This window comes from Medicago truncatula, chromosome 3, assembly GCF_003473485.1.
Source record: "Medicago truncatula cultivar Jemalong A17 chromosome 3, MtrunA17r5.0-ANR, whole genome shotgun sequence".
Taxonomy (NCBI): Eukaryota; Viridiplantae; Streptophyta; class Magnoliopsida; order Fabales; family Fabaceae; genus Medicago; species Medicago truncatula.
In genome coordinates, this window is record NC_053044.1 from 19102256 (window position 1) to 19126354 (window position 24099).

The 24099-nt window shown below is 34.5% G+C and overlaps 2 protein-coding genes across 4 annotated transcripts; both read right to left on the bottom strand.

Moving 5' to 3' along the window:
* Nucleotides 1–1092: 1092 nt before the first annotated feature.
* LOC25490575 (TLC domain-containing protein 4-B) lies at nt 1093–7414 on the bottom strand. Its single transcript, XM_013604181.3, has 9 exons — nt 7234–7414; nt 5505–5711; nt 5310–5398; nt 5073–5211; nt 2906–2980; nt 2640–2761; nt 2485–2560; nt 2270–2329; nt 1093–1425 (listed from the first exon to the last, which is right to left on the bottom strand). Exons 2-9 carry the CDS (start codon nt 5637–5639, stop codon nt 1297–1299), a joined length of 825 nt encoding a protein of 274 aa, XP_013459635.1. The 5' UTR covers nt 5640–5711; nt 7234–7414; the 3' UTR covers nt 1093–1296.
* A 10133-nt stretch (nt 7415–17547) lies between these two features.
* LOC25490579 (uncharacterized) lies at nt 17548–23980 on the bottom strand. Of its 3 annotated transcripts, none has more exons than XM_039832399.1 (3): nt 22515–23980; nt 19564–19692; nt 17548–17934 (listed from the first exon to the last, which is right to left on the bottom strand). In XM_039832399.1, the coding sequence occupies exons 1-2, from the start codon at nt 23623–23625 to the stop codon at nt 19670–19672; spliced, it is 1134 nt and encodes a 377-aa protein (XP_039688333.1). In that variant the 5' UTR covers nt 23626–23980; the 3' UTR covers nt 17548–17934; nt 19564–19669. The 3 variants fall into 3 exon arrangements, with proteins under 3 accessions (XP_039688333.1, XP_039688334.1, XP_039688335.1); XM_039832400.1 differs by lacking the exon at nt 17548–17934 and adding an exon at nt 18984–19271; XM_039832401.1 differs by lacking the exon at nt 17548–17934 and adding an exon at nt 18984–19274.
* Between the last annotated feature and the right edge of the window lie 119 nt (nt 23981–24099).

Here is a 24099-nt window from a genome sequence, read left to right on the forward strand (position 1 = left end):
TTCACATCTGGTGTTGTTATAATAAATTTTCCATTAAAATAAAAACTAATTGAATTCAATTGATTTTCTGAATTTTTTTTTATGATGATGATGAAAAGTGATATGAATATGAAGAATAATATTTAGAAAGAAGGGTGTTGAAAATGATAGATGAAGATCACAATGACGGTTGTGTGGTGATTAAAGAGTAGATTTAATTGTTATTATTTTTTGGGATTTTTTGGATTTTGGGTTTTATTGATGAAGTTATTGTTGAAGATATGAAGAGATGAGGGAAGAAGAAGATGAATGTATTTTATTAGGTGTTAGTGGTTCACAATAAAGTTCAATAGACCCTACATGATTCAACGGTCCTCTTTTAAAGAAAAAATCAAATGGTTAAAATTAAAAAATTTAGTAAGGCATATGGTGGACCACCTTTAAATATGGTTCACCTTAGACATTTGATGTTAAAAACTAACGGAGAGGACCAAAAGAGGTAACAGGAGAAGACATAAGGGACCAAATTGAGACACTTTATAGTTAGGGGAACAAATTGAAAACCAAAAATAAGTTAAGGGACCAAATGATGTATTAAGCCATTTATTATTTATTGAAATTTAATGACACAAAAATCATTGTTATTAACTTTAATGGTATAAAAAGAAAACTACACTATAAAAGGAACAATAAAATCATCAAAATATCTAGCAGCCTAATCAAACATCATCAAAACAAAACTACACTAAAGGAAACTTCATTGATATCTACATTATATGCACTTAAAATTTATTTACTAAACATTCATAAGAATATATATAATTTTTATAATACCATTATCATAGTCAATGACTAAAATATGTTGTACGATTAACTTTCTTCTATTGATGAATTTCATGCTTCTCCATTTTTTTTAGAAGATTACAATCCTCCCCTCCAATGCTTTGTTATACATAATAATATCAACATTTTATGTTTAATTTGTTCATTAGAGAGCTAAGCTCAATCCCTTGCACAATCCTTTTTGATATTAACAACTTTATAGTTTATAATCTACAGTGAACTTTTTATTTTAAATTTTAAAAGAATCAGATCCTTTTTTGATAAGTCCTATAAAGTTCAATGAGTCGTTAAATGCAAAATATGAATTTCTCTACCAACAGGTTTTAATACCTGGTTTTACACGTTCCTAGGATCCAAACAATTCAAAACTATAATTGGATATTGTTACATCTTTCAGTGCAGGTTAGACAAGGTGACATATATAAACAGGGAAACCTATACATATTTTTGTAATAAGAATTACTAAGAAGATTACTATTGCCTCTTTGCCAATGTCTTCCTCAAGCCTCTAACAATCTTTGCGAACCAAACCAGGTTCATGACAGATAGCACCATTGGCACAACAATTATCAATATCTGCCCAATGATGTGCATTTTCTCAACCTGTTGAATGGTCGAACAATATGAGATCCTTAGTTGTTATGCAAGAATAGTGGTATATGTACTCGTGTCTATAGGCACAATACACTAGCATAGTAAAAAAATGATCCTTTCACCTCTACCACCCTTCTGCTTCCCACAGGATGAGAACATAAATTACTGTTTTAGTTGTTAGAGAATGATCTTATATGAAACAAATGGATCCATAATATGAAGATACAAAAACCAAAACTTTTTTCTATTAGATGAGATAAATCACATGGATCAAACGATGATATATTGTCCTATCATAAATTATATGCAATGACATACCATTTACATCTACCATGTGTGCTCACCCTGATTTTGAGTTGTTAAAATACTATACTCGTCTTCGATTAGTCGAATCTAGTAACACAAATTTCTCTCTTCTTGATCCTTCCACAATATACCTCTATGGACACCCTATGACACACTTTTTCATATCAATAAAAATTATGCAATAATATATTTTGTTTATCTGATACCTCTGCATTAATTTCAGATGCTAATATCTTAGCCGTAAAATAAAATTAAGTTCCTGAAATATGAATTTCCTATTTTATTCTTCCCTTAGTCATCCTCCTATAGCTTCATCATAAGACTCGTGATATTCTTAATCTCATTCAATGTGTTTTTGATGTCACCATTGTTCTTATATAAGATTAAGAGTACTCATTGACTAGTCCATCAATGTAAACCAAATAGTCGTGTACTTGGGAGTACAGAAAAATAATTAGGTTATCTAAATTACTTGAGATTAACCCTTACCCCTGTTTATTTATAACAATAAAATTATAATAAAAACTCCTTCATTAGGAATAGTTACCTGATCAAAATGCAGGTACACATGGTAAAACATGTAAACGAACAGAAGTATTCTGGCAACCTGCAAATAGACCATTTCGATAAGCAACAAGTACAATAGGCACATAATTTTAATTATATATATTCCACATGATATGATATCTCAAAATAAGGATACTTCAACAAACATGGCAAGAGCTATACAAATATATTTCAAACTGCAGTGGTTTAACCCACCATCCAAGCAAGGAATATTACAACCCCATTGATAAGATAAGCTTTGGACCTTTTCATACCAGCTACATCGAGATACCTTCACAAAAACAACAAAAACATAAACAAAGAAAAACATTACATGACATTTTAATATTCAACTATAAGAGCAATATTACCATCTCAAATTGATTCCCGGAGTAGTTGCCTCAGAGATCAGGACCATGTATGTGTAAAGCTGCCCTTCCCCGCTCAACATTGAATATGCTACTGCTACTAAAGAAAATAGATGATGAATTACCTGAACCAATGTTAATAAGACAAGTTAAATCTCAACTCCTGTTGGGTTCCTATAAAGTGAAATGTCTTAAATTGAACAAGAGCATTCAACCACATAAGAAAGTTAGCTTAATATATGCAAAAGTTGAGAAGATATTATCCTTACATACTCATATCCACCAAGAGAAGGAAAATACCAAAATATCATCACAAAATCAGCAAGGAAGTAACCAACAGAAACCTGTCACAACAAATATTGAACATAAGATAGGAAAACATCTCCACCAGATAAAATAAAATGCAGGAAGTAACATAATGGGTTGAAATGTAATCAGAACAAAATAGGTTATAACAATTCAAAAATTGATCTGAATCATTAAAAGAAAAACATAGGAAGAATATGAATTATGAAGTTTTATTAGATCTGAAACCGTAAATTCCAATAGGAAAGAAAGGCGGTATGATTTATATTAAATGACATAAACTATAACAGGTCCACCACATCAACAATGGATAATAGAAGCAATAACCAGTGAATATAGCTTCACAAAAAAGATTAGAAGACATTATTTGGCCAAATTCGTCAAATACCAGATGGAAAATATTACTAGATAATTCATGACTACGTACTATGTTCATACAATTTAACAAGATTCTTATATAATTTCATATACGTGGAAGTCTCAATCCAAGTCACATGAAAATTGAGAATATTGATCTATCATTGCAAGTCCTAATCCCAAAAATAAATAAAAATCCAAGGAATCAAACACAACGTCCCTGCCACCATTATACAAATGACATACATAATTAGATTTACATTTATCTGACCAATTCATTTTGTTGAAAAACATTTTGAAATATGGAATATCAAAAAAAAAATTGTGCCGGATCCTTGCTTCAATGATGCAGCAAACATCATTTCATTATCATATCAGATTCCCTTCCTAGCTCATTAAGATAATTTATGTTCTGTCTGAATGTAATTCTTTTGTTTCAACTCTTATCATGTCATTTTGTAGTTTTCGAAAATCTATTCCACCAAGTAATTCATCAAAATGTTAGTATTATTAAATCTCATGCAAAAAAATCATATGGTACTCAACACAAGGATATGCAAATTACATTCAGTCCTCACAAAATAATCTCAATCTCCTAATTTCAGTCATGCAACAAACTTGATTCTCAAACTCCTCATTTTAGAATGACAACCACAAGATACCTTGTTTTTCACATGTCCGATTGCAAATTTATCTTTACACTCGCAATCTATATTTGCATAAAGGTAAGTTAAATTTCATTTTTGTGGGAGATAAAACAGAACTATACCTTATTAGCAGATTTATTTTTAACATGACTAATTTTATAACCTAGAAACCCATGACAAAAAACAAAATATCTTTCGACTTCAATAATAGCGGTGAATTCTAGTGTGAGGGTTCAATTAAGTTCCACACCGATGGAGAAGAGAAAATAAACCGTCAGATTTAATCAATGATTGAGATTCATTAAAAACAAAAGCAACATTTACATGTTATCACACACAATTTTTTTCTCCTATCATCATCACCAAAAACACACAAGTGCAATTTATGCATATAAACATCAAGATTATCAATTTGTCTAACATTTATCATCATCTATAGGAGTTTAAGAGATTTTTAGATATACATTTCACAAAATTTCAAACTTCATAAATTTTTAGATCCATATATGTAACCATCAAACATTGTTTTTTATGTTGATCCAATATTATAAAGTATGTTTATGTAACTCTCAAACATTGTTTTTTTTGTTGATCCAATATTAAAAAGTATGTTCTTATATGTTCATCAAGTGTTGCTGTCCTGATAAAAAATTCTTCGAAACCAATTGGACTCATAAATTTTATTTTCCATAACATGGTAGCAAAAACCTTGACCATCATTATATTAACACTATTGTTATTCTTAAACGTCTTAGTTTTGAAGGATGAATAACCAATATCAAAATCTGATTTAAACTTCTTGTGAATTGCGCTCTCTCTCTCTCTCTCTCTCTCTCTCTCTACCATGAAGAATTATAGGGTCTCTAAATCAAAAACTTCTTAATGGATTTTGTCTCAAGGACAAGATTGAGTGCGAGAATGTGTAGATGGTCTTACTTCTATTTTTAATGAATTTGAAACATTGATTAAATCTGATGGTTTATTTTTCGTGCTTCACTGGTGAGGGACTTGATGGAGTGCTCACCCTATAATCCACCCAATAATAGTTCACCCATACGTTTATCTTGGATACGATATTAGTAGTGGAAGGAACTCAAAAGAATGGAAAAAATGTGACCATTCTTACCCCCAGTGCAAATGTTGACAGTGAAGAGCTTCGAACTGTAATAGGATCGGTAGACTGGTTGTCAGAAAATAAATTTGAGCAAAACACCATGTATAATGACATAGTTGTTATGAAAATTGAATGAATAGTAGACATAGCTCTGCACAAATAATAGAAGTTCATAAATATTTTGCATCATGAGCAGAAAATAAAAAAAAAATAGATACATTTCTATCAATGGGAACAACATCCAGTTACCGGTTATTCCACTCAATACGTTGGATTTTTGATAAGCTGGAATAGGTCTTAAAGGAATTAGTACCAATAAGCTGAGTAAGATCATAGACCTGAAAAACAAGCAATGCAATATGCAAATCAATAAAATAGCAATAATATATTTTAAGTGTCATACATTAAGAAAATAGAATGACAACATACTAAAGTGTAAAATACCAGTTTGCAAGCAAAAATGCCCCCAAAAACAGAAGTATATGGAATAAAAGAATCTGCTAGTAAATAATCCTTTACGAACAAATTAGCTTGATTCTGGTAAGATTCGAGCGACATCATTTCTTTAGATTCCAACATTGCCGCACTACCCCTTGGTTGAGAATTCTCTTATAGACTGCGTGTTCTATTTTTCTTTCCACCTAAAGTCACCTAGAATGTAAACAAATAGTGTTTGAAGAAATTATATTAAAAAATTGAAACCCAAAAGTATGAATCACAACATCGTTTACCTTCGAAAATAATATAAGTCACGGATAACATTAACCTTTATAGAAGTTGTTTGTCAACAACTCTATGTCTATAGTATAGCAGAGAGACTAACCATGCAATTAAATTTTTCTTAGATGAAACCGAAGTGTTTCTAAAGAGGAAATAAGATATGCAAACAAAATTTATGATAAGTTTTGTTTTTCTTATAATCGAAAAACAATACAGAATGTCACACACCTAATTACTATCAAAAGAGCTCTCTAGCATCTCTATATAAGTGTTGTTAAATGGATGTCCTGACGTCGCCATGGTGTAATGGCAGGGAGGACTAATGGACATCCGTCAGAGGAAATTTGTGAAGGAATGTTCGTCATAGGCCGCAATGGCATGTTTATATGGCGAATTTTTGGCCTTCCGATAACAACATTGCTATATATCTACTTTAACAGAAAATTTTAAGAGAGAAACCACCCAAAAATCATGAAATTGAATCCATGTAAATGGTGTTATCCAAAACCAACCATAAAAGCATAAGGAACTTCACATAGAATAGCTTTTAAATCAAAAATTTCATAACATATTTCTCCTCAATCCTACGAAATTCATGTTCCAATTGTCAAATGTAGCAACATCTCAAAAACAAACTAAAAACAATAACACAGATCATCCAACCAAAAGAAGCAACATAGAATCATTAATATCATTGAGACAAAGAACCACTCATCTTGAGATGCTTCAATCTCGAAACAGTGATAAACAGTTGCAATTAATATGGATAATAGTTAATTATTTAAAATTAATCATCATCCATTACAACCCTAAATAACTATGCTCAGAAAAGAATCAGGTTTAGTTTTGGGTCTGAATTTATACCATTTATCAAGTTCCATTCACCATTCATTTCATGAGATAGATACAAGTGATAAATTAGTGGGACCTATTTTAATAAGTGGACCACACTAATCTTACACTTATGTCTATCTCTTTCATAAATTGACAGTAAATGAAAGATAAATAAACAGAGCAAATTTTTCCACTCCACACCGAAGGAAAAATAATAAATACATGAGTAAGTAAATATAAAAATGTAGTATAAATAAAGGATGACAAAAAAGTCATCTTCATTTAATAATGAAATCTCAGAAAATTTTGCAACAAAATTCAAAACACCAACATCATCTAATGATTGAATTAAATCTCTAAATATTCTAATAAACAGAATTTGAGACATCATTAAAAACTACATAAACTTTTGCTGCAACTAATAACAACACTGACATCATTCATGACGCAATTATAATAGGACTACCCAAATCTTCCAATTCATCATTTCCCTTCTCACAAACAAAACCATTTTTATAAATTTCAATAATAAAAATAATAAAAAAAACAATTATTTTTTCATTTTCATATAAAACTTCAAATTAAAATATGCGAAAGAGAAAGGAGAAAAACATTATACCCAGAAAAATGAAAATGTGATGTGGGATTTCGCGCTACGGAGGAGTAACCATCCAATTCTACGTCTTTTTGAGAAGAATTCAGTAACAGATTTGATTGAGAATTTGAGAAAAACCCAGAAAGATGAAGATCGTGAAAAGATTGTAATAACAGAATTTTGTTACGTAATAGCAAAGTGCTAACCGCTAATTCTATTTCCCATGTTTTTTTCCTTCAAATGTGATAGAATAATACTTATATTTTTATTATTATTTTTAGTTTTTTTTAAGGAATTATTATTATTTACTTATTTACTATGACATCACAGTGACTATTGGGAAATTCTAACTTGAACACAACCCCAAATTAATTTCATTTGGGCACACATTCGCACATGAAAAAAAATTAAAAGATAATGGATTTAAATGATGTGACTAAATATTTTTTATTTTTATTTTACATTTGTGTGTGTTATCAAATAAATTTGATTTGAGTTTGTGCCTATGTAAGAATTAATCCTAATTATTATACTAATATTAGCCAAAAAAAAAACTATATATGTACCTATACTCTATGAAATCTAGAAACTATACACATGAAAACATATTCGTATGATACATATTGGATAATGATACTCCACAAATGTTTATGAATACAAATAATGTTGATAATGCTTTCTGTGCAGCCATGACAGCCATAGATATTGCAGTTGACAAAGGTTGGAGAAATCTTTGGTTAGAAGTAGATTCCAAAGTGGTTATGCTTGCTTTCTCCTCCTCTTTTGTAGTTCCTTGGTGCATAAGTAATAGATGGGCTAACTGTTTGTATAAAACCAGGCTGATGAATTTCATTGTTAGTCACATATATAGGGAGGGAAACATTTGTGCAAACTTCATTGCTAGCATTGGCTTAACTATCACTGACACAATGTGTTGTTTTGGAATTTAAAATTACGACAAAGCTTTGAAACTATTACCGAGGTGAGTCACGACCAGGTCGATTTCTTTAAGACGTTTCGCGGCACTACCTAAATTGTGTGCAAGGTAGACTAGCAACCGCGCCGTCTCCAGGATAAAACAGCCCAGATTCTATCTGTACGATTAAAGGCTGCACTGCCAGAAATCGCTCGAGAATAACACCTCAATATGGTTTCGAAAAACCACTCTAATATGGTACGTAGACCACTCGAGAAACCAAAGAAGGAGGAAGAAAAGAACGGTTCGTCAACACAAACCGAGGGAGATGAGAAGGGGAGAAAACCAGAGAAGAGGATTCGATTCTCAGTTTTGGAGTGAAGAATGCAAATCCCGAGCTCTCTATTTATAGAGGGGATTTCACCTCGTTTTCTCTGCCGACCGGTTCGCGACCCGCCAACGTTAGCCCACGACCCAGCAACGGTAACCCACGACTCGGAAACGTGGAGCTGAAGCTTGCGCGTGTGGAAAACGTGTGAGACTTGGTCTCCGTGTGCGGGAATCTCGGAGCAAAAAAATAAAATATTATTTTTCCATTTTTCTGAGCACCAAAAAAATATATTTCTTTAAAGCCCAAGCCCAAGGGCACACCCTTGGAAGTGATATCCCACATATATAAACAGGCGTCGTCGCGCGCGTGTGTCTTATATATAATTTTTGGCAAGCGCTCACTCCGTTCACAAAAGTGTGTACCCCAAGGGGACACCCTTGGAAGTGATATCCCACATATATAAACACTACTAGAGTGTGTGATCTACCCAATGTGGGACATAAAATTTTCAATTCACACTTTACACTATTTCTCCATCCTTGTGTTTACATTCCAAAGGCTCCACAAACCAACTAGTATAATCCAAGTTTTTTCCATTATATACTAGTGTTCTAACAATCGCCCACTTGAATTCAAAATTGGTTTCGATAGTTACGTTTTAGACGTTTCTTAAAGATTGCTAGTAAACAAAGGTGTCGCCAGCAACCTGAACCTTTGCATAGTGAGTAGTATTCCGATTAACAAGAGTTCCTTACAGCATTGAACTCTATCTCAGACATAGGACCCACACACAACCTTTTCTTATGTGTTTTCTAAAAGCCCGTGCGTTAATGGCCTTGCACGTCTATCCCAGTTTTAAGGAATGCTCTAGGAATTCTGCCTCGAAATTCCATAAGAACCGGCCTCAGTTCTACATACGTATAGGTGAGTCTATCAGAAGTACTCCTGTAGCTATGTACTTCACTCCATAAGGAGTATAGATCTCATTAAGAGTTTCTATTATCTCAACCTTCGGTCACTGCAGGATCATGCGTTCTCGTAGCATGTTCTACCACTTGTGACTTGTTATTACCCATTGAACCTAGTTCTTGGGATCTCCAGTCATTTAGGCCGGGTTTCCATCACTTATGATCAATAGGCACTAGTCCCATCCTAATGGATGTATTTGCGACTTTCTCTCTGTTTAGTCCTTTCGTCAAAGGATCAGCTAAGTTTTCATTTGTTCGTACGAAATCTACTCTTACCGTTCCGTTCGAAAGATATTCTCATATCGTGCTGTGTTTTCGTCTTATCTGTCGTCTCTTACCATTGTAATAACGATTCTCAATCTTTGCGATAGCCGCGGTACTATCACAATGAATTAACACAGCTGGTCTCCCATAAAGGGATTTCAGATAGCAAGCATCTTAGCCAACTTGCTTCTTCACTAGCAACAGCTAGTGCTATCAACTCAGATTCCATTGTGGACTGAGCCAGAATGGTCTGTTTCTTGGATTTCCAGGAAACAACTCCTCCAGCAATGCTAAATATATAGCCACTGGTCGCTTTGGAATCATCTGATAAGGTGTTCCAATCTGCGTCACTGTATCCTTCAAGCACTGCAGGATATCTCTGATAAAGCAGTCCTAGAGTCATGGTCATCTCATGCATGTTTAATTTTTGTCATTTTATTTTATTGTTATTATTTTTAGTGTGTATTTAGGAATTTGATGTAATATAATCATGCATTTTATTTTTCTTGCTATTTACATTTTTTGTTTGAGACTTTAGCATGTATCTAGGTCCCTTGTAAATATCCGTAAATGAGAATATGCACCGACACATGCACCGACACTTCACATTTATTTCTTGTTACATTACGCCGTTACGTTAGTTTTCATAGTTAGTTAGAAAAATCATATTCCAAAAAACAAATCAAATATACAAAACTTCAAAAATATTTTTCTTAATAAACCTTGGTTAGTAACCCAAGTGTTTTTTTTCCTTTTATTTTCTTAATCAAATGCTTAATTGAATTAATATTCATATTAGTCTTGATTTTCTTGTAATTAAAATTTGACCAACCTCACCTTATTTTCTCTCATGCCTTGAGGCCTCTTATCTCTTCTTAAAACCATTTTCAAAAAAAATATTAAAATCAACCTAACCCACTAAATAAATTTTTGAGGTGAGCTACAATGGTTTTGATCCCTTTTCTTTAAGGGTATGTAGGCATAGGATTTTTATCCTTCCAAATCAAATAAAAAAAACAAAAACATACTTCTTCTCCCTCCATTATTTCACTTAGATTTTTAGGTAATAATTTTCAAATAAGCAAATCAATTTAGCACAAGATAAATTAGGTAAGAGGTTCCTACGGAGTACCGTAGACGCTTAGGGTGCTAACACCTTCCCTTCGCGTAACCAACCCCCGAATCCAAAGTCTCGATAAGGGTTTTTACTCATTTTTTCCCTTCCCACGAATAAAAATCGAGAGTTCAAAGATTGACGATTCAAATCAATTAATGGTTTGATATCCGAAAATCACGAGCACAACTGCCAGTGATGCTCGCATATTCAGTTTGTCTAACACTCTCTCCAGTGTTCTTAAATAGCTTCACACTTGGGTCACAAGTTGTGCTCGCAGGTTTACAATCGAAGTAATTATATTTCCTTAAGATCTTCTCAACGTAGTGAGATTGATTCAAGGAAATTCCATTATCAGTTCTAGTAATCTTGATTCCAAGAATTACGTCTGCTTCTCCTAGGTCTTTCATATCAAAGTTGTGGCACAACAATGATTTCACATCTTTAATGGCATTGAGGTTTGAACCAAATATGAGTAAGTCGTCTACGTATAGACATATGATCGTGCAAGTGTTATTTTCGTACTTGAAATAAATACACTTGTCGCTTTCATTCACCTTATACTCATTCTCAATCATTAGATTGTCGAATTTCTCATGCCATTGTTTCGGTGCTTGTTTTAGACCATTCAAAGATTTGTCTAACTTACAAACTTTGTTCTCTTGTCCATGGATTACGAAACCTTCAGGTTGGTCCATGTAGATTTCTTCTTCTAATTCACCGTTTAAAAAAGCAGTTTTTACATCCATTTGGTGTACTATCAAATTGTGGATGGCCGCCAAAGAGATTAGTACCCTAATGGACGTGATTCTAGTTACAGGTGAATATGTGTCAAAGAAATCTACATTTTCTCTTTGTCTAAAACCTTTGGCTACAAGGCGTGCCTTGTATTTATCGATTGACCCATCAGGTTTTAGTTTCTTTTTCAGAATCGACTTACAACCTAGAGTCTTGCATCTAGGAGGCAAGTCAGTTAGGTGCCAGGTTTCGTTGGACATTAGAGAATCTATTTCATCATTTATAGCTTCTTGCCATAAATCAGCGTCAATTGAAGACAGAGCTTCCTTGATGCTTGATGGATCCTCCTCTAGTGTATATGCCACATATTCGGAGCCATAATCTTTAGCAATTCTTGCTCTCTTACCTCTACGAGGTTCTATAACATCTCTTTCGATGTTTTCATTGCTTGTTCTGATTTCAGAAGGTTGATCAAGAGCTGAGTTATCGATGCCCCCACTATTTCCCCCACTGTCTCCTGACTTAAAGGGAAATTTATTTTCATAGAAGTCAGAATCATTTGATTCTATGATCATTTTAGATTTCAGGTCGTAAAACCTATAGGCTTTACTATTTAAGGCATACCCAATGAATACACATTCATAGGCTCTACTTGCTAGTTTGACTCTTTTGGGGTCTGGTTTTCTTACATAGGCTAGGCTTCCCCATGTTCTAAAATAAGACAAGTTTGGTTGTCTTTTCTTCAAAATTTCATATGGAGAAATCTTGTTCTTTGTTTTGGGTACTCTGTTTAGCACATAGCAAACAGTCAATAAAATTTCTCCCCACCAATGAGGCGCTGCTCCGGAATTAAGCATTGTTGCAACTACTAATTCGGTAAACGTTCTATTTTTTCTTTCCGCTTTACCGTTCATTTCAAGAGAATAAGGAGCAGTTGTTTCATGAATAATTTCGAGTTCTTTATAATACTCATTGAATATATGTGATCCATATTCAGTACCTCTATCACTTCTAAAACGCTTGATTCTAATATTGAATTGATTTTCAATTTCTTTTACATACTATTTAAACATTTCAAGCACTTCATTTTTATTTCTCATTAAATACACATGTGTGTAATCCGAGCAGTCATCTATAAAAGTGATGAAATATCTTTTTCCATTTCTAGTCAAGTTTCCATTTAATTCGCATAAATCAGAATGAATTAAATCAAAAGGTTCTGTTACTCTGGTTACTGATTTATGTGATTCTTTATTTATTTTCGGTTGACTACAAAATTGACATTTTTCAAAATCGTTTAAAGATATTTTAGGAATTAATCCTAAACCGCTCATATTTGAAATAATTCTTTTGTTAACGTGACAAAGTCTAGAATGCCAAATATTAAAATCATGCAACATATAAGCAGAAGAAGAAATTTTATTAATATCAATGTTCAACTTAAACATGCCATCAGTGGCGTACCCTTTCCCAACAAAAATACCATTCTTAGTGATGGTGTACAAATCAGCCCCAATGCTTTGAACAAACCCTGCCTTATTCATAAGAAAACCTGAAACTAAATTCTTCCTAATTTTAGGAGTGTGCAGCACATCCTTCAGTATCAGAGTCTTTCCAGAGGTGGACTTCAGCTCTATATCTCCGATTCCAGCAACATCAGTGGAGTGGGAGTCTCCCAGCAACACCTTCTGATCATCACAAGCAATATATGTTTTGAACATATCTCTGTCATAGCAGACATGGCGAGAAGCACCAGTGTCCACCCACCAGCCATCAGAACCTACAATCATATTAATCTCCGTAATCATAGCCACGTAGGGCTCATCAGGTGCAGCAGCAGTAGCCATGTGAGCCTGTGCTGGTCGGTTGGTTCTGTTTCTGCACTTGCGTGCCATATGACATGGCTGCCCACAATTGTAACAATTGAAAGGTAGAGCAGCATCATTCTTGGGTGGCTGTTGAATCTGGGGTCTTGGATTGTTCCCAGTCTTATTCCTGTTGGAATTCTTATTCATAGGGCGGTTCTGTTTCTTAAATGGTTTGCCAGCAGGCTTCAGAACAGCACCTACAAATTTCTTTTTAGTGTTGTTGTTTGACATAGCAAACACCTCTTCATTCTGGTCCTGCTTTCTCTCTTCTTCTTCAATACGAAGGTGAGTAATCAGACTTTCAAGAGAGAACTCCTTAGTTTTGTGTCTAAGAAGACTCTTGAAGTCCTTCCAAGCAGGAGGCAGCTTATCAATAATCACAGCTATTTGAAATTGTTTGGGAATTTCCATCCCTTCAGCTATGTTCTCGTGAGCAATCTGTTGCAGCTCATGTGATTGTGCCTCGACGGACTTATCATCACTCATTTTAAAATTCAGGTAGCGGCTTACTGCGTATTTCTTAACACCAGCCTCTTCCGTGTCATATTTCTTCTGTAGTACCTCCCATAAATGTTTGGCAGTATCACAGAGTCTATAATAATCATACAGAGGGTCTGTGAGTCTATTAAGAATATAATTCTTATAGAGGTAGTCATTTTCCTTCCATAGAGCAATATCTATGGCTAGCTGTTTATCAAGCTCAGCTTTCTCGGCAGTAGTAGAGTCTGCTGCTGTCTTACCGTTGTTATTCGCTCCAGCAGGAGTCGAACTCGTAGGTGCTACAGGCATAGCGTCCTTCAAAACGTAGGCAACCTTTTTAGTAGTTAAGAAAAACAGCATCTTTTGCTGCCAACGTTTGAAGTGGCTTCCCGTAAACAAAAACGGTTTGTTAAAATCATCAGCTGAAACCGCGGTAATTTTTTCAGAACTCATCGTATCGTATTCGAAACGTCTTAAAAATGTTGTTTTGGAATTTAAAATTACGACAGAGCTTTGAAACTATTACCGGGGTGAGTCACGACCAGGTCGCTTTCTTTAAGACGTTTCGCGGCACTACCTAAATTGTGTGCAAGGTAGACTAGCAACCGCGCCGTCTCCAGGATAAAACAGCCCAGATTCTATCTGTACGATTAAAGGCTGCACTGCCAGAAATCGCTCGAGAATAACACCTCAATATGGTTTCGAAAAACCACTCTAATATGGTACGTAGACCACTCGAGAAACCAAAGAAGGAGGAAGAAAAGAACGGTTCGTCAACACAAACCGAGGGAGATGAGAAGGGGAGAAAACCAGAGAAGAGGATTCGATTCTCAGTTTTGGAGTGAAGAATGTAAATCCCGAGCTCTCTATTTATAGAGGGGATTTCACCTCGTTTTCTCCGCTGACCCGGTTCGCGACCCGCCAACGTTAGCCCACGACCCAGCAACGGTAACCCACGACGCGGAAACGTGGAGCTGAAGCTTGCGAGTGTGGAAAACGTGTGAGATTATATAATTTTTAGCAAGCGCTCACTCCGTTCACAAAAGTGTGTACCCCAAGGGCACACCCTTGGAAGTGATATCCCACATATATAAACACTACTAGAGTGTGTGATCTACCCAATGTGGGACATAAAATTTTCAATTCACACTTTACACTAGTTTCTCCATCCTTGTGTTTACATTCCAAAGGCTCCACAAACCAACTAGTATAATCGAAGTTTTTTCCATTATATACTAGTGTTCCAACACAATGTGGTGGGATAATGTTCCTTTTGGGATTGGGCATGATTTGATTAGAAACAAGTTAGGTCTTCCTAACTATAGATTTGTTAACTTTTAAGGATTGGCTTTGGTTTGGTCCTCCAATCTATTTTCTTTTGTTCTCTTTCTATTTTAATATAATATTTTGGTGATGCTTTGCATCACTTGTTTAAAAAAGAAAAAAAACGTTCTCTCTAACACTCATTATTTTATTAGATTAATCACCATCAGTCATAAATTATAGAAATAGAACTCACATAAAATGGTGGAATATATTTTAATTTCATCGATAAAAGAATGATTATTAAAAAAAATTACTTTTAGTCTTTCTCCTACCAATGAAGTATCAAATTTTTTTTTTTATTTATAAAAAAATATTCTATCGAATACAAAGAAATATTTATAAAATACTAGAAAATATAAAGGTAAAAAATGTGAGATTTTCTACGGAGATTTTTCAAGTATTTTATTTTATTTTTAGTCAAAACCAGGTAGAAACAAGATGCCTCTACCCCAAGTATATACCATCAAAAAAAGATTGTTAAAAAAAAAAGAGAAGGGGGACCAAACCAAAACCTTCTCAGGGGTGATTAAACCTAAAAAAAAAAGTATTTTGTATGTATATCTTGCATCAAAATTGATGTGTGTCTATCTTTTTGACTATTGTCTATCTCGAACCATGTAATCAAAGCATTTCTATCTTGAACTATTAATGTATTTATGAATTGATCGATTGCTTTAGTATCCAAATGTTGAAAATAACAATTGAGCAAAGGCAGTTGGTTTCAATTAGTTTAAACATACAACAAATTTGACAAAAATCACTCTTCTCACAACAAAAACTGCTCAGTTGTAATCGAACTTCTCAAAATGACAGTGTGACTTACATCACGTAGACATTATAGCGTGACTTAAGTCACATTGGATTACAACCTACATAACTTAAGTCACGTTCGATACATCCAGCGTGAGTTAAGTCATGTGACGTCCCTTTATAGAATAGACATCACCTTATCTCTTCATTCTTCCTCATTTCTCATCCTAAATCTCTAAAAACTCTCTCAAATCATCCAAACTCCAATTTCTTTAAGTTCAAATCAATCAACACTCCAATAACAAGTAAGTTTTCATAATCAAACACCATTAACATTTTATTTTTATATGTTAGATTTTTCCTCTTAAATTATAAATTTTTTAGTTTTAGGGTTTGTTTAAATTTTTTATTTTTATTTTTTTTGCAAGAAATGATACGATGTTTACATGTAAATGACTTATGTTGTTTGAATGTTTAGATGTTTGCATGTTTATGTTGTAGTTTTGAGTTTTAGGGTTTATGTATAATTTACACTTCAGGTGTTTGATGAAATGTTTGAATGAGTTTTTCATTGATTATTTAATTTCTTATGATGTGATGTAGATCTGAAACAATAGACAATTTGTCCAGAGCTCAAGTCTTCAACAGTGGAAACCCTTATTTGTTCAAGGTCGAGACGATGATACGTTAAAAGATCTAGAGGATCAACACAATGAAATCAACCAAGGACTTAACCCCAGGAGACACAAGGAGGGTGGAAGACGTTTTGTATGGACGTCCCGGGTTATTGCAGTCCGACAAGATAATGCTCACAGACGACGACTGCGTGAGGAGCATGTCTCCGTATTTCGTCAGCACCGCATGTTCCCGATGATTGAGATGGTTGCAACGTTGTTGAGGTCGCCTGAAGATATTCTCAAGAGTTTGATTCTTCCACAAGATTATGTATAGGTAGCATAATTATTATGTAGTGTCTTTATTTTGTTGGAATTTAAGTTTAATTAATGGAAGTTTGATGAGAAAGTTGGTATTAAAGTGTCTTATACTTAGGGTAAAGGTTTGCACGGCTATTTGAAAACTCAAAAGAATAAAGAGAACACGGCACATGTATTCTAAAAATCAACTTTATAGGTTTCACATTGAATTCCTTCATATAGGATGAGTGTGACGAACGAGAATGCAATTCTAAGATGTTGTTTTGTGCTTGATCATGCTCCTTTGTCAATTGAAACTTGTTAGTTGGCAGTGCAGTAGGATTAAGCTCAAAAGAATATATTGGAATGCATTCATGTTTGTCGTTACTCATCTTATATGAGCAAATTCGATGTGATAACCTATAAAGTTGATTTTGTAGAATACATGTGTTGTGTTCTTTTCATACTTTTGAGTTTTCAAATAGCCTTGAAATTTTTTACACCAAGTATAAGACACTTTAATACCAACATTTTAAGCAAACTTGCAAGAATTTAATTTAAATCCAACATCGTTATGATACCACATATTTAGGAAGAAAGTAATGTAACGTAACGTTGATGAAATAAAATCTAAATAAAATCGTGTATTTTTGGAATTTATTACGCATACTTGTGCAATTTTATTCAAATTTATTGAAAGTGCCAAAATGTATACCAAACGTACCAAAATGCGCAACAAATCTAAAAACATAAACTAACATCCAAAAGATATGACATTATTACAGGCCATTACTTTTAATCATCTCCCTCATCACTTAAGTCAATTGGGTTGTCCTCGACAGTTCCTAGAGCACCTACTTTTGGTTGTGGACCAAAATAACATGTTCTTTCACTCCTTCCCATCTTGTTGAAATTGTACATTAACACATTTGCATTGCTTTCTTTTCTTTTTTCCGGATCCTTCGCATTCGATGTCGTACCATGTCACGGTGGTTTTTGCTTTCTTCTTCTCATCCTCCTTTCTCAATTGAGCATCACCCTGTTTCTCATACATATCTATACCATGCAAAAAAAATAAATGGTCAAACCCAGGGGCGGACCTGACCTCACAAAATCAGTGAGGCACAATTTGTTGTAGGTATACATCGATGGCGGAGTCAGGAATAATTTTTCTAGGGGACAATTTCTTTAGTGTAGATATAATGGTATATACTTCTCACAATAACTATTCATAAAAATGTTGTAGATATAATGGTATAGTATATACTACTGGTTTTTACGTTTGTGCATTTTTTTTATGGTATTTTTAGTTAAAATAATGGCTTAATTGCACCTTTTCCCCCTATTTTTTGCTAATTGTGCGATTTTGCACCCCCTGTTTTTTTTGAGCGATTTTGCACCCCATCTTTTGCCAATTGTATTTTGTTCAAAATCATCATTAAAAGAGGGGAAGGAGGGGCAAAAGATGGGGTGCAAAATTGCTCAAAAAAAAGAGGGGGTGCAAAATCGCACAATTGGCAAAAAGATAGGGTGCAAAAGTGCCATTAAACACAAGAAGTTCCATCTACCCAGAAATGGGGCTAAAAGATGGGGTGCAAAATCATTAAAAAAAAAAAGGGGTGCAAAATCGCACAATTAGTAAAATATAGGGGAAAAGTGCAATTAAGCTTAAAATAATATAGTTGAAAAGCTAAAATGGGCAAAACAAGAATCAAACCCATATTCCCCACCTGAATAGAGCACGACTTTACCATTGGATTACACCATAAACATGTGATTGATTTATATAATATAACATTTAGCTAAAAAAAAATTAAAATAATTAATTGGGCCTAGACTGGTGTGGCACTTGCCACACCGGGCCTAGTCCAGGTCCGCCCCTGGAAACCTACTCTAGTCCTAAAAATTCTACCGCAATTTAACAATTACTAGAGTGTAACATTCAATCATTAACAATTTATCCAACAATTTCAACTTTCTCTTTTTTCATGATTAATACTAATGCTTTCAATTAGCTAAATTTATCATGCTTTTCTTTGCCTTTAATCCTACTTTTAATGGCCTACATATTAGATATATTTTCCAGATCAATGAGAGAGTTTTGCTTAAATTGTACGACTCAACTTTCGAGTATAAAATATGCAAAGTTAGCACCTGAGTTCTTGTTCTTTCACAGCATAACTTTCGAGTATAAAATATGCAACACCAAAAATAATTGTGACAAGAAGGTATTTGGTTGCTGTCCGTGTGAACCTTTTGGTGTGGATTCTCTCTGGTGTGAGCAAATCTTATCTTATCTTAATAATACAAATGCAAGGAAAATATGCATATCAACCCTAGCAAAACCCTAGATTATTTTGGGTCTCGATTTCATAACCTTGTGAAATTTGCACCTGCTTAATCAGATAACATGTACTAGTTAGGGTTGAAACAAATCTATAAAATGGCCACGATGAATGGTTTTCAGAGACAAGTTTTTTGGATACGATTGTGAGTGAGCAAGTAAATGAAGAGCTTGAATTAAATATTAGAGATCAATAATATTACACCCTAAAGGAAGACAAAGGGATGATTTTCGAGTGTCTCAATTGGGAAAATATAAATTAGTCTAGAATTTTCAATGAATGTGGCACTAGAAAAAGATTATGCATATGATTGATGATAATTTATGCAGTAGAAAAGTACCATTGTTATCCACAAGTCTTAGCTCAGCTGGTAAAATGCCGAAATTGTTAAGCCGGATGCCATGACTGAGGTTCGAACTCCGCTACCTCCACTTGTGTGTGTGAATTTATAATGGCTTTGCCATTTCGTCTATTTACCCAAAAAAAAAAAAAAAATATCATTGTTAGTAGATTGGCAATGCTTCTAAATATACATTTAAATATGTCAATTTGAAACTGTACTAATGTTGAAAGATTGCCCAAAATTTGAAATCTGTTATGGCATGTACTGCTAATTTTAAGTGTGAACTGCAGTATGTGTACAACCTCTTAATCTCATGACTGCCACAACGTGGATACTATCTCTAAATCTCATGGCTGTTACAGCATGATTATCTTTTGATTTGTTTTTGTTGCTACAGTATACTGCATAAACTGTAGCACCCACATCATTCACCAAGAAGTTCATTGATTTCATTATCTTTTTTTTCTGAGATCATCATACACTCGGGCTGTTTTTGGAAAGCCGAAAGACAGATATGTCTCGACCAGCCCCGCTTCTCAAAAATCCTAAATTTTGATTCACAATTTCTTTGTCTACACTTGCAATTACTTGAAGTGCCAAAACAAAATTTGATTTCGAAGGATAAAATTTCAACGTCACTGGTCTTTCAGCTGTCAGATAAAATTTCCTCTTCAACTTGAGTGGTACTTTCGTATCACATATCTGTTCAATGCCACCGTACTGCCAGTTTTAATAAATTGTAAGAAAAAGTTGTAAGAACAGCAGCAAGTCACTCTGAATGTTCGTTCATCCCTAGGAAAATACCTCTTTCACACATATGTCTGCATCTCTTGAGGCATCACAAAGCATATCAAACTAAGATTGTTTTACTCTTGATCCTGCCATTGCATTTTTCTACGAACTACTTTTTTTTTTTAAAGGCAAAATATAATATATAATAGATAAAATAGATGGGGACTAATCTCTAAGTACAAAAACAGATATAAGTCAAAAACAACAACAATGCACCAGACGTGCCTAGGAGAAAGAAAAAAAAAACAGTCGACAACAAAACCCAAAGGAGCACAAAAACATCTCAAGAAAAACCTCCCTCCAACAGGACCGAGGAGAGAGAAACAGCCAATCCAAGCCAAACAAGGACAGCCACCCACCCTCGTCCACTCCAAAAAGAAGCCTCACACCCACAACACCACACACCCTAACGATACCAGCTAAGGACAGGTTGCGTGTCCCACTCGTATAAAGAGCAGAGGCTAACCGAGCTCTTCGCAATGAACCATTTCCAAGAGGAGAACTTGACACGATCCACAATCAACTCGCCCTCCAGCAAAGATAATATCGGGAGTTCCAGACAGTCCACATAACAGCAAGTCAGACTAGCAAAAGACCAACACCTACTTTCTTACTAGACCCCAACCCAGTAAACCCCTCAAAATGACCTAAAATAGATGAGTGTGGCACATGATCCCACTCCAACCACCTAGCTATGTCGTACTAAAAAGGGAGGATGGCCCTGCAGGAAAATAATAGGAGCTCAGCTGACTCCTCCAACGCCCCACAAAACACACTCAGTACAACCCGGATCCTGTAAAACTCTTCTCCTAAACAGATTTTGGCGGGTAGGAAGCCTATCCTAGAGCAGTTTCCACGCAAAGGTTGCCACCTTGAGTGGAGCCCTAGACTTCCACACCCGTGCGAGTGCTGCAACCAAACACTGATGGTTTGGGCTCCTCTCAGACAAGTCTCTAGAAAGATGCACATACGCAGACTTCACAGAAAAGCCTCCACTAGTATCCCACTTCCAAACCCAGGAGTCAGATATAATGCACTCAGCCATTTAGAATGACAGCAGACAGATGTGACGAACTCAATATTTTACACCATAATGTTTTTAGGTAAAAGTTGTTACAGTGCAAAGGAATCATTGTAGAGGAAAGACAATGGAGTTGACCATCATTGGACTTAAACCAAACTGGGGTATCAGTCAGTAGCTAGCTGGAATAGAGGGAAGAACTAACCTCAACATAGCAGGTGTACAAATGCACCAAAGCTAGAGCATATACTAATAAAATTAAAGCCTATCAAAGAAATATTAAAATGCACTATAAAATTCTCTATCTCTCTGCACTGCAAAAAAAAGTGAACTAAGAAAGATGACCTTGGTAGTGTTACCATTGATGGTGGCATCATCATCCATTGTGGCCAACCTTCAAATCAATTTCATTTGTGTTTCTTCTAATGTACTATTATTTTTTACATATATCTTACAACTTGAAATGTCAAAGCAAACAGAAAAAATGAAAAGGCACTGCCATGATTAGGTGAAATTTTTGTACAAAAATTGGCAATATTAAAGGACTAAGACAGACCTAAAATAATAGGAATGAAAGGGTGAAGTTGAATCAAAATTACAGCATTGGAAGAATCCCGGGAAGTGGCGAGTAGTGAGAAGGAGTCACCAATGTGAGGAGAAAGAATTGATCATGAATTATTTGAGCGAAGTAGATGTCAGCGATATGAAATGGTTAATCCATCTTTGTTTGCATCAAACATAAATTTCTCCAAATAAATACATCTAAAATAGCTCATGACAAAGTGTTACCAGTTTCCAGAAGATCATCAAGTACCATATATATCATAATTACAACTTAGATATAAAATACATAGATAATCTTCATAAAAGATGGATTAAAGGGCTATTGTATGTTAAAGAATAAGAAAAGGAAAAAAAAAAACTGCTACAAATTAACTAATCCAATTGGCAAGATGACAATCTAACTAATAAAAATTGAGTATATAAAGAAGTTCGAATTCGATTGAAACAAATCAAACAGAGATGTAGATTTGAAGATACAGTAAGCGGTGTAACAAATAATATACTAATGATTCAAGGCTAAAAACCAGTAAAGGCACTTATGCAAATCAAGATAATCAATCTGAATTCTGACCTTTATATGCATCCAATAACAATGGTAAATCTTTCCGAAATGGGGTCACATATCGCCCCAAAAATGTTTTCTCAGTTATGCAAATAAAGGTACTTATGCGCAAACCACTCTTTATCAAACCCGTTGACTTCAAAATCTTAATAACTGTACATCTAGGAATAAGTGTCTTCTCCAAGTTACGGAACAGAACAGCAGGGCTTCCTACAATGTCTTGTGGTGGAAGACCCACATCGTTCATCAAGAAGTTCATTGTTTTCATAATCTTTTTTTCTGACAACATCATACAATGAGGCTGTTTTTGGAAAGCTAAAAGACACATATCTCTCGACCAACCCCACCTCTCAAAAATCTTGATTTTTGATTCCCAATTCTCTTTGTTCATCTTTGCAATTACTTGAACTGCCAAAACAAAATAAGACATCAAAGGATCAAACCCCATTTCTTTGACTGAATTAACAGCCTTAACAAATCTAGAATGCCTGGCGAATGCTACATTGGGAAAATTGGATACCAGTAGAGAAATGGAACCTTGAAGCACACCAAGCTTCCTCAAAACCTCAATATTCTGAACTGCATCATTTACAATCCAAGCATTGTGTGTGCCCCATGTTCCACGCTTCAAAGTTGAAACTACCTCTTTATCATTGCGAACGAAACTTCTAATGACCTCATAGCGAGGGATAATGGATTTCTCCAAGCTTGAAGTCAAAAAGTAAGTGTTCCTAATTAGTATTTTGGGGAGATCAGTGTTTGAAACCCCAATGGAACGCAAAAAATCGAGTTTAGGCAAAAGGGTCTTTTCGATTTTGCATAAAAGTACAAAAGGGTGTTTCTTTACATAGATACATAATTGGGAATCAGAAAAACCATAGTTCCTTAGAAGTTGAATAACAGCATTTGGGGCATTAGGGTTTTTGGGTTTCAACCTGTTTAAGAGTTTAAGGGCTGTTTCAGGGGACAACTCACATGAATTAACAAGGTTTGACACTGTAAAGGTGTCACCTTTATGATGCTTTTCAACAGAGAAAGAACTAGAAAAAACATTGCGAAATAGAACACTAAATTGAAGGGTTCTATGATGGGTTAATCTAGCAATAAGAAAATGGTACATTGGTAAATGGTAATGAATGAATGAATTACTCACCAAGTTGTTTCAGGTTGCAGGATTATGCTCTATTCCATGGAATGTTCAGAGTTCAATCAAACTTCAAAATGAATGAATGTGTTTCGGTTCAGTGGGTGTTATCATAGAGTCTCTAGAATGAGATTCCTTCATTGCTGCAAAACGACGGCGTTTTCCCTCAATTTATTTACCCAAAACAAATCCCTAATCCTTATTTATCATAGCTCAAAGCAATTGCTTTTCAGTTTGTAGATTCGAATTTGTTTGGATTGGTTGAATATGATGGAGTGGAATGAAATGGGGGTGGTATAGTATTATGTTCCATTGTTTGGAAGACGAATGTTATTTAAACGCTTTCTTCAACACTCATTCTTAGATGAAATTAATGTAGACTCTCAACTTTGAAGTCTTAAATGATATTATGACTCACAACTTTTGTCTCACATTGATAGATTACTTTTT

What these genes read in the sequence shown, in the direction of transcription:
- LOC25490575 (XM_013604181.3), bottom strand. Translation starts at nt 5,639, where the DNA reads ATGTTGGAATCTAAAGAAATGATGTCGCTCGAATCTTACCAGAATCAA. An exon ending in GCATTTTTGCTTGCAAACTG is followed by an intron (nt 5,399 to 5,504) that starts GTATTTTACACT and finishes CTTGTTTTTCAG; the next exon opens with GTCTATGATCTTACTCAGCT. An exon ending in CTCTTGGTGGATATGAGTAT is followed by an intron (nt 2,762 to 2,905) that starts GTAAGGATAATA and finishes ACATTGGTTCAG; the next exon opens with GTAATTCATCATCTATTTTC.
- LOC25490579 (XM_039832399.1), bottom strand. Translation starts at nt 23,625, where the DNA reads ATGTACCATTTTCTTATTGCTAGATTAACCCATCATAGAACCCTTCAA. An exon ending in GTTATTGGATGCATATAAAG is followed by an intron (nt 19,693 to 22,514) that starts GTCAGAATTCAG and finishes TTGGGTAAATAG; the next exon opens with ACGAAATGGCAAAGCCATTA.